The following is a 9485-nucleotide window of genomic DNA, read 5'->3' as shown; positions in this document are numbered from 1 at the left end:
GATGGACTTAGTGAGACAGGGTTAGGAGCTGACGGCTGTTCTCTGTTCCCCACAAGAAGAGGGAGAGAAAGAGGCTATTCTTCCACGTTGAGAAGAGCGTGGACACACCGGCGCATGGTGAGTGTAGCGAGCGAAGGCAGCAGACTCGCGCTTGCCTTTGGAGCCTTCTTCTGCCCGCCCGACCCTCCCAACCAGCCCACAGGCAGGTCTGGCAACTTATTCAGTTGGAGGTGTTGGCGCCTTAATGCCAGGCCTCACAGGAACACTGCGCAGGGAGAGCCAGCTGGCCCTGCACCAGGTGGCCACGCACTAATGGTGGAATTTTAGGACCGAGGCCCAGGGGATACATGGAGAGGAAGCCTCTCCGGTGACCTGGGCTGCTGCATTGGGAGGTTGGGACGTGTGCAGAGGACAGCCAGATGTGGACTGGTTTACTGTGCGGGGAACCAAAATGTCCTAGCCAAAGGGCAGATGGGACAGACGTGTGGCCTGCTCCCCCTTCCCTCATCTAAAATCCCCGATTTTGATTGGACTGTTATGTGTCCAGGGAAGGTGGGCCCCTCCCCAGCCAAAGAAAATGAACCATGACCGGTATGTGACAGCCGTGACAAGCCCACTCCCCTTTGGGAGTGACTGGCGTAGCAGGGGACCCATGGCCAGTTTTGGCCAGTGGGAGCTAGCAGGACGTCAGCGGAGGGACGGCTGGGGAAGCCATTCCTGTTGGATGAGGAGAGAATGATGGGAGGAGAGGTATTTACTTTCTTTCTTCCTGTCCGCGCATTCATGTAAGAATGTGGTACCTGGAGCAGCAGGGACATGATAGTCTCCAAGGCCACACCCCCGATGACCTACCTTCTCCAGCCGTGCACCACCTGCCTCGGTTACTGCCCAGTAATCCATTCAGACCAATGGATTAGTCCAGCAAATGGATCAGTCCAGTGATGAGGTCCAAGCCCTACTCATTGTCTACATGTCCCATCTCTGAACCCGTCTGCATTGGGGTCATGCTTTCAACACATGAACTCTTGGGAAACATTCCAGATTCAAACCACAACAATGAGAGAATATAATGTTTTATTGTTTAAGTCCATTTTAGCCGTTTTGTTGTTGTTGTTGTTGTTGTTTGTTTGTTTTTTCAACCAACATATCAAACCAATACAGGGACATCAGAGTATGGTGAAGTCTGGTTCTGATTCCTTTGAATTCTCTGGTTTCTGTCTCTGTCTCTGTCTGTCTGTCTGTCTCTCTCTCTCTCTCTCTCTCTCTCTCTGTGCATTGGTTTTCTCCTCAGTGGTATTTCTTAAGGTTGAAAGATGGTTTCCGGAAGCATCCAGGCCTCGCTTTCATTTGGGAATAAGGAGCATGTTGATTCAATCAATAGCAAACCAAAGTCGGGAGCCAGTCACAAGGTCAGGGGAATGTGCTGCTGGCTCAGCCTGGGTCGTGGGCCTAGCATTGCCCTGATCTGTCAGTCAAAGGCAGGAGGTCACCCAGGTTGGCTAAGACCAATCAGGCCCCGCCCCTGGAGGCGGTGGATCAGTTCCACCCAATTGCTTCACTGGAAAGGGGAGTGTGGATGCTGGGGAAGTAAACACACTCCCCCGCAGCAGGGAAGCAGAGGGCTAGGGATCCACCGCCCTTCCCTCTTGGACAAGAACTTCCCTTTTGATTTTTATACCGGGTTTCTATGTGCAATTTCATTTTTAAAGAGACACACAGTTTCAGCTTCTACTTTAGAGAAAGAGCAGAGTACACGTGGTGTTAAGAATCCAGACTAGAATCAGAGGGACCTGGAGCCCCAGTCCTGACTCCACAGGTTTACCTGACATGACAGTCAGAGAGCCACTTCGTGTTTCGGGGCTCTGTTTTCTCATCTGTAACATGCGGGTGCAGATAGCGCCTCTCCTTTGGGTTGTGAGGGACATGTGAGATGACCGGCCAGTGCAACCCTCCGGACACACAGGACAATCAGTGCTTGAGGATTTCCACGGTCCTCGTTAGACCCGTGGACTGTTGAGTGTCGTCCCGAAGTCACAATGCTCTGGTGAAACAGGCAGGGCAAGACTTTTTTCCCTTCAGAAAACAGGGGCCAGTTTGGTGCAAAGTTTGAACTCGGACCTACTGCTGCCAGCTTTGGGGTCCGTTGGGCTGCACCTGGCGGCCTGTGTGGCCACAGACCCAAGAGGCTCCCGGGGTCACTGCCTCCAGGGCCTGGCTGTGTCACAGAGTCCACAGACGACATGGCTGCAAGTGAAGTGTCCCAGCTCATGCTCCGAAGTCGAATCTCCCTGGAGAGGCCCCAGGGATCTCACCGGAGGCTCTTCTCTGTCCCCCTAACCCCTCATGCCCAGTGAGGTTACTCTCCACCATCTGTGATGAAGGAGCAGGACATAGAGCATTCAAGACACTGTACAGTGCCTCAGCAAACGAATTCAGGGACTTAGAAGGATTGTCGAGACCTCAAGAGGTGGCTAGATTCAAACCCCACCAAATCAGAGGGATGAAGCTCGTGTCTTTAAATCTCTCTGTCTCCAAACCATCTGAAAATCAGACCCCTTTTTAAGGCATCAGATTTCAACAACTTCTCTCCTCCCCTGGATGGGAGTGAAGCACAAATCCCACTAGAGGCCTCTCTTGGCGACACCCAGGACAGAGGGCAGATGGTGCTAGGGCTGGGAGGATGTGCAAGAGACCTTTATATTCACCTCCCCTGGTCCACTCTGAACACTGGGGTTCTGGGATCAGCCTCTTAATGGACCAAAGTCTATTAAGACTGGATGTAGGAGAATGAATTCCACAGGACACTAAAAGCAGGACCTCTGGGTGCCTTGTTCCTCTCAATTCAGAGACAGGGACCTGGAGAAGGCTGGTGCTCCCTCCCATCACCATGACAACATGATGGAGTCAGAGTCAATGGGAAGACAGAGCTAGCAGTGGGCAGAGGGGAAGATGAAGGCTCAGTGACCATCCCAGAAAATTCTGTCCGGGGAGTCTCCCAGCAGGGTTACCCACATGGGGTTAACTGTAAAGTAGGTGTCTGGGTCTTTGAAGTTCACAAGGGGGCTGTAGTCTTCACCAGAAGAACAGCCTGAGAGAGTGTTAGGACTGGACAAACCTCTACTACTTCTGTCTCCAGATGGGGAAACTGAGGCTGGGAGAACATGGCTGACAGGTCCCAGGTCACGCAGTAGGTTAACGACAGAGCTGGGACTCAGCCCCGGGGTCTCAGAGTCCCTAGGCATTTACTTGGTGGGACTCTGTGCTGTCCGGGCTGCCCCTGATTCTTTCCTGATCTTGAGTCCCCTCAGGCGCTGACATCATGTCTGTGTCTGACATGTGTGGGGACCCACAGGCATGGGGAAGGCAGCAGTGGCATAGTCTCCCAAGGAAATGACCTCAGACATCTCACTCCCAGGCAGCAACTCAGAACTCAGTTTGATTGACAGCTCCCACTGTCCTTAAGGGAGTCTCAACATCCTTTGAAATGTGGACAGTTTCTGAGGAGTCTCTGCTTCAAGAAAGGGCTAGGTTCACAGTTTTGGTTGTTCACCTAGGACTACAGTCAGATGCTAATGGTGGGCCAGTGGGCTTTAGGAAGGGGGCCTGCTCTTCCATTGTTTGGAAGCAACAAACAGAAGAGTACCATTTGTCCACCGTCATTCTCTGGTATTGCATCCACGGTGTGGCGAAGAATGCTAGTTCACCCAGAGCCAGTTCTTGTTAACTTTTGGGATCACAGGATGCTCTGCTGCTTTGCAATTAGACAGTCATGTTATTGGCTCCCAACTGAAGTGACAGGTGTCACTTACTGATTAAAGCACTCAACTGCCAGTCTGAGATCCGTTCATACTCTCTTCTTCTACTGTGAGGATCACAGAAGCACATATTGAGGAATTGGTCCTATGAGACTGAAGTGACTCAGAACTTGAGGACACAAAATGAAAGACAGCTGACCTTGAAAGACCACATTATGTGAGCAAGCAAGAAACTTTTGTGTTAATTCTCTAATTTAGGGGGGTCACTTGTCACTGCACCTAAACCTAACCTATGCTGACTAACACATAGCTTTTCATCAGAATATAACAAGTCATGTCTACATATTAGCTTTGTTTTTAAGACTCCACTTATAAAGACTGTGTTTTCCTACTCGGTCATGTTTCTGGCTTTTGCCTCTGTGTCCTGGGCAGGGAGAAAGGCTCACGAAGTCTTGCTACCTTTTGCACCTGCACAGTAGCTGCTGGGGAAACTTCTATTGCCAGCACTGAACCCTGAGCCAGCTGTTAGAACACGGTAGCCCATGTCACCTTTCAGGGGGAGGTAACATTTGATATTTATCTTGGCAAACAGAACTCCCTGGATTCCCAGGCAGAGGACCTGTAGATTCCAAGGAGATTCCTGGCCACTCCTCGCACCTATAGCTCCACAATTTGGAGACCTTAGTCAAAATCTTACTCAAATCCCGCCTGGGCTGCCATGAGACCGTACAGTGCTTTTGTGTCATTTATAAAGATGTATCCCCCTCTTAGATTTTCAAACTTATTCAAATGGTCAATAGTCTTGCTAAGTATTTGAATCTAGGCTGAATGAACCGGGACCCCCTGCAAGCTGCTCTGGACAGGCTCCCTCCTCCCCAGCCGTTCTCTCCCCAAGTGCACAGAGACTTTGTATTCCAGTAGGAATAATCCTGACAGCCCAGGGTGCCCTGCCTGTCTGACCAGCATAATCCTAGATTCCTCCTAGGAGCCCAACCTGAGCTGGGAACACTCTTTACTGACCCTGTGAATGGTGGCATCCTCCTGGGGCCGGAGGCAGGGCGGGGCCAGCTGGCACTGCAGTAGTCCGCGGAAGGCCTGGCGGAAGCGCTGGGACATGAGGGCGTAGACGATGGGGTTGACGGCGCTGTTCAGGTAGATGCAAAGGCGGCAGAAGAGAAGGAAGCCCAGGTCGAGGTAGGGTGGGCTCAGGAAGGAATTCACCACCACCAGGGTGCGATAGGGCAGCCACAGCAGAGCAAAAAGGACCACCACCACCACCAGCATCTTGGTGACCTGCCAGGGGAGGTGAGGAAAAAGGAATGCACCCGTGCCCGGGCCGAGTCCTGGGCTCCAGGTCGCCTCCTGAGCTCGCCCGACGGACGAAGCCCAAAGAGCACCTGACTTCTGTCGAGCTGTGCGTCATGCAAGACTTCCTTCAACTCCCGCCCCATCCGGAAAACGGGCCTCTTCTGAGCCCTGCCCAAGTCATTTTTTACTGGGAAAAGCCCCTGGCTCCCTCTGCCCCTAGAGTCCTTGGGTGGGGCTCTAGAAGCAAATTCATTAGTCCACTGGGCCCCAGGCTCTCCAGCCAAGAGGTGGAGGCAGAGTCCTGCCTTTGCTGCAGGTGGCGTGAGAACAGAGCTGGGCAGGTAACGGACCCACCTGGGTGACTGCTGCTGCCACCACTCCCTCTATCGTGGCACAGGGCTCAGAGGCTGGCAGAGCTGGCCTGGAGTCCTGCCTCCCCCGTTAACCAGCTGCTCAGCCGTGGGCGTGTCTCTGGCTGCAGGCCCTCTCCCAGCCACATGTGCTCTTCTGGAACTTTCCTTCATCCTGCTTCTTCCCTCCTGAGGCGCCTACCCATCTTTGCCCAGGACTGACTGTGACACCTTTCTCCTCTCCCTCTGCCTCACCTTCCTAACTGTAGATCTGAGCCATCATGGCCCGGATGCCCTCCTCCCCAAGAGGCAGCAAAAGATGTTTCTAAATTCTAGAAGGTGGGTGGGGGGCATCCGATAAGCAGGCACAGGAACAGCTTTAACCGGACACCCAGTCCTCCCCTGTCAGAGTCCTCACTGGTCCCCTCAAAGGCCAAAGCTCGAGTGGCAAAAGTTCATTTCCTAACGGTTAAACTGCCCAACTAGACATGGCTCTGGTTCTGTTCAGATAACCCAGTGCACTCAGTGGGCTCTGGGGACTACGGGAAAGGCAACTCGTCCTCTGGGAGGAAGCGCTGCTGGAATCCCACAGTGCACAATTACTCTCTGAGTCTAGGACCTTAGCCTCTGTGAGTGGCCTCCCCAAAGAGGCCTGGCCCAGACTAAGTCAACAAACATCAGGACAGCCATATTCTCCAGGAACTGTGAAGGCCCTAGCGGGAATTCTCTAGTCAGCCTTGATCCCTCATTTTACTGAATTCAGATTCAATTGCATTCATTTTAGGCTCTTGGGGTGAAAAATACTGGAGAGGCGTGTGTGGGCTCTGGCTCAGATGACCTGGGTTCAAATCCCAGCTCTGGCACTTACCTGCTCTATAACTTCCTCACTTTCCTCACTTGTAAAACTGGGATGATAACGATACATGCATCATGGTGTTATAAAAACGGAATATACTAACTTGCAGTGAAGTGCTTATGCCAGGAGCTGGCACGTAGCAAACTCAGCAAATGATAGTTCTTGTAATTATTGTTTTCCTGTTTGCATTCCTTGGCATTCTGCTTTCAATTAATGCCTCTTCCCTGGTGCGACTGTGCCAGGGCTCTCTCATGCATCCAAGAACACTGATTCCACAGACAAGCCCCCTCCAATAAAAAAACAATAATAACGGTTACCATTTATCAAACACTTACTATATGTCGGATTAGTCATTTCTGCTACCATCCACTTCACAGAGGAGATGAGTGACTTACCCGAGGTCACAGCAAGATATTAATCATGAGCAGAGCTGGGGCGGAACCCACGTCTGGGAGGCCCTTTTCATCACCAGCAGCTTTTCCTCTAAAGCCCGGGCCAGACCTGAGTCTCATCCCAGCTCTGCCAGGTTGAACTGGGAGTGGAGAGCAGAGCAGTCAGCAGCGAGTGGGAGGGAAGGAGGAGCGCTTGTCCCGAGCATCTGGCGATGGACCCACAGCCAGGAATTAACATTTCAAAACTGCTCAGCCAGTACCCTTCCCCGCTCCTAGCTAAAAACTCCCTTGAGCTGAGGTCCTGCTAAGTGGGATGATCCAAAGGGGCTGTTTGAAGTGGCTGGAAGGAACCCCCCAGTGTGCACCTACCCAGGGAGGCTGGGAGGTGGCACAGATGGTCTTTGCAGGGCTCTGTGACTCAGCCCAGTGAGGTGTCCTCCTCCCTCCCCCAGGACTGTGAGTGGGAGTGGAAGGCTGAGGATAAGATCCTGGGCCCAGAAAGCTGTCCTTCCATGGGAGTTTTGCTGTGAACCCCAAGTGCCCAGGTTGCTGTAGGGTGGGGGGTGGAAGGAGCCATGGTTTGTCGCCCAGTTGCCTTGCTGGGTCACCTTCATTGCTCCTTGTCTCTTGGGAGCTTGTTTCTTTGTTCATAAAAACAGGCATTAAACCTTCCAAACAGGGACAATATCAAGCACAATCATAATCAGGTATACAGTAAGTGCTCAATAAATGCTGGACCTCTCCCTACCCCATGAACACCCTCCCCCCCTCTTTGCTCTCAGGTTCTCCAGGTCCCCTGGGGCAGTTTAGTGTCCAGTGGAGTAGTGAGACCTTGGGAAAGTCACTTCACCTCTCAGAGCTTCAGTTTCTCTTCAGAATGAAGAGCATAACAGCGCCCAGCACAGGGGTGTTTGGAAGTTTAATAATAATAAAATAACCAGCACTAAGTGAGCATTTGGTTTGGGAAATGCAGGGGGCTGAAGACTTTAGATGGGTTATTTCATTTCTCGAGGCACTTCTATGCCCTGGGCACTGACAAAACCCCAACCGAAGAAGAAACGGAGGCTCAGAAAGGCAGAAGGGGTGTTTCGAAAAGCACCGGCCTGCCACAACCGGGATCCCCACTGCTCGCAGGCGCCTCCAGAAACGCCTAAGCTCGCATTTACCATTCTACAGACTCCATAAAGGCCCCAGGCGCGGACGGAGGGCCTACCTGCTTCCGAGAGCCCAGGGCGCCCTTCCTGCCCTTGGACAGGAGGCTTGCTCTGCAGGTGGGGCCGCCCTGGTGCGCAGAGCCCGCGCGCCCGGAGTAGCCAGGAGGCAGCGGCCGGGCCAAGAGGCCACGCGCTATGAGTGCGTAGAGCACAGTGGCCAGGCCCAGAGGCAGGACGTAGAAGACAGTGAAATCCAGGAAATAGACTGGCAGGTAGAGAGAGCGCGACACTCGGTAGCCGCACTGAACTTGCACACCGTCAGCGTACACTGCCTCGCGCGTGTCCACCAGGAAGAGCCAGAGCACGCAGTAGGCGCCAGTGCCCAGCCACACCAATGCCGCGGTGCGCTTGGCCCGCGCCACGGTGCACAGCGCCTGGGCTCGCAGAGGATGGCAGATGGCGAGGTAGCGCTCCACCGTGAACGCCGCGATGGAGCCGGTGGAGGCGTTGATGCCCACGTACTGCAGGTAGGTGATGCCCAGGCAGCCTGCGTGGCCGAAAACCCAAACGTGGGCGGACGCCGCCTCAGCCACAGTGGGCACTCCCGCCGCGAGAAGCACCAGCAGGTCTGCTGAGGCTAGGCTCACCAGGTAGCAGTTGGTCGGTGTGACCATATGGCGGCTCCGGACCACTACCAGGATCACCATGACGTTGCCCGCCACACCGAGGGCGCACACAAGGGGCACCAGAATCAGAGTCGCTGTTTGCACAGCCAGTGGAGGCCGAGGCATGGTGCCCAGGCCAGACGAGTTGGCGCGTTCAGGGGACCCTGTGCGATTCTCCATCCGCCCCTGCTGCGGCTGCCGGGTAGGGCAGCGATGAGTTAGGAAGTCACTCTGGGCAGCGAGCGTGCGCTCCGTGGCTGGGGAGCCTTCGGTGCCGGGAGCAGGGGTCCCTCGGCTTACGCCGGCTGAACTGGCTTCTCTAGTTGATGTGAGGTCTTCCCGCCACCGCACGGGACGCTGGAGACTCGGAACAACCAGTAGCTGGAACAAATAGGCGCATGCTTCTCAGTTTTCCAGACGCCTTTTAGCCTGAGTCGGCTCCGTCTCTCCCGGGGTGGGATTCACAGCTGGGACGCCTTGGGGACTTCAGGGCTGCGCTCCAGCTGTGACCGCTCCGGATTTCCGCCGCCTATCGGATCTACTGCCCGATCCCTCTCGGGTCTTACCTCCGCTCCCCCATCCCACGGGCTTCAAGAACTCTGGAACTGGGGTCTCGGGTTAAGGAAAGGTGAGGCTTGTATCTGACGTCGGTCCCCTGCAGCCTCCGTCGGTGCTCCACTTTCCTCGGCCACCTCAGGCGGCTCCTCTGGTTGAGGTGGCGTGTTCGCTCCACTGACACTGTTTGCCTGGTGCTGGTTGCCACAGCCTATCACCGGCTCTTCCCACCAGCTCTGGGCACTGCACACTCCTCACTGGGGGTCAGGTGGGTGACAAGCACCCACGGCCATGAAATCTGGTGCCCCGCTCTTTCACCTCTTTGCCTTGGACTTTCTCACGCTCCGCTCTTTCTCCTGCAGCGGGGTAGCCCCGCTGGGCAAGGGGAGGAGCTGGCCATCCGCGGGCTTCCTGGCACAATCCAGGAATCCTACTTTGTTCTGGCTGGCA

At 54.3% G+C, this 9485-nt stretch overlaps 1 protein-coding gene across 5 annotated transcripts; it reads right to left on the bottom strand.

Moving 5' to 3' along the window:
- Window positions 1–1093: 1093 nt before the first annotated feature.
- On the bottom strand, window positions 1094–9362 carry LOC124977210 (thyrotropin-releasing hormone receptor-like). Of its 5 annotated transcripts, none has more exons than XM_047540614.1 (3): window positions 7875–9362; window positions 4776–5048; window positions 1094–3954 (listed from the first exon to the last, which is right to left on the bottom strand). In XM_047540614.1, the coding sequence occupies exons 1-3, from the start codon at window positions 8658–8660 to the stop codon at window positions 3919–3921; spliced, it is 1095 nt and encodes a 364-aa protein (XP_047396570.1). In that variant the 5' UTR covers window positions 8661–9362; the 3' UTR covers window positions 1094–3918. The 5 variants fall into 5 exon arrangements, 4 of the variants coding, with proteins under 4 accessions (XP_047396570.1, XP_047396572.1, XP_047396571.1 ...); XM_047540616.1 differs by having other exon boundaries at window positions 1094–3862; XM_047540615.1 differs by having other exon boundaries at window positions 1094–3859.
- Window positions 9363–9485: the final 123 nt, after the last annotated feature.

Source organism: Sciurus carolinensis, chromosome 2 (assembly GCF_902686445.1).
Source record: "Sciurus carolinensis chromosome 2, mSciCar1.2, whole genome shotgun sequence".
Taxonomy (NCBI): domain Eukaryota; kingdom Metazoa; phylum Chordata; class Mammalia; order Rodentia; family Sciuridae; genus Sciurus; species Sciurus carolinensis.
The sequence above is the reverse complement of the archived record's forward strand: the minus strand, read 5'-3'. Positions and strand labels throughout refer to the sequence as shown.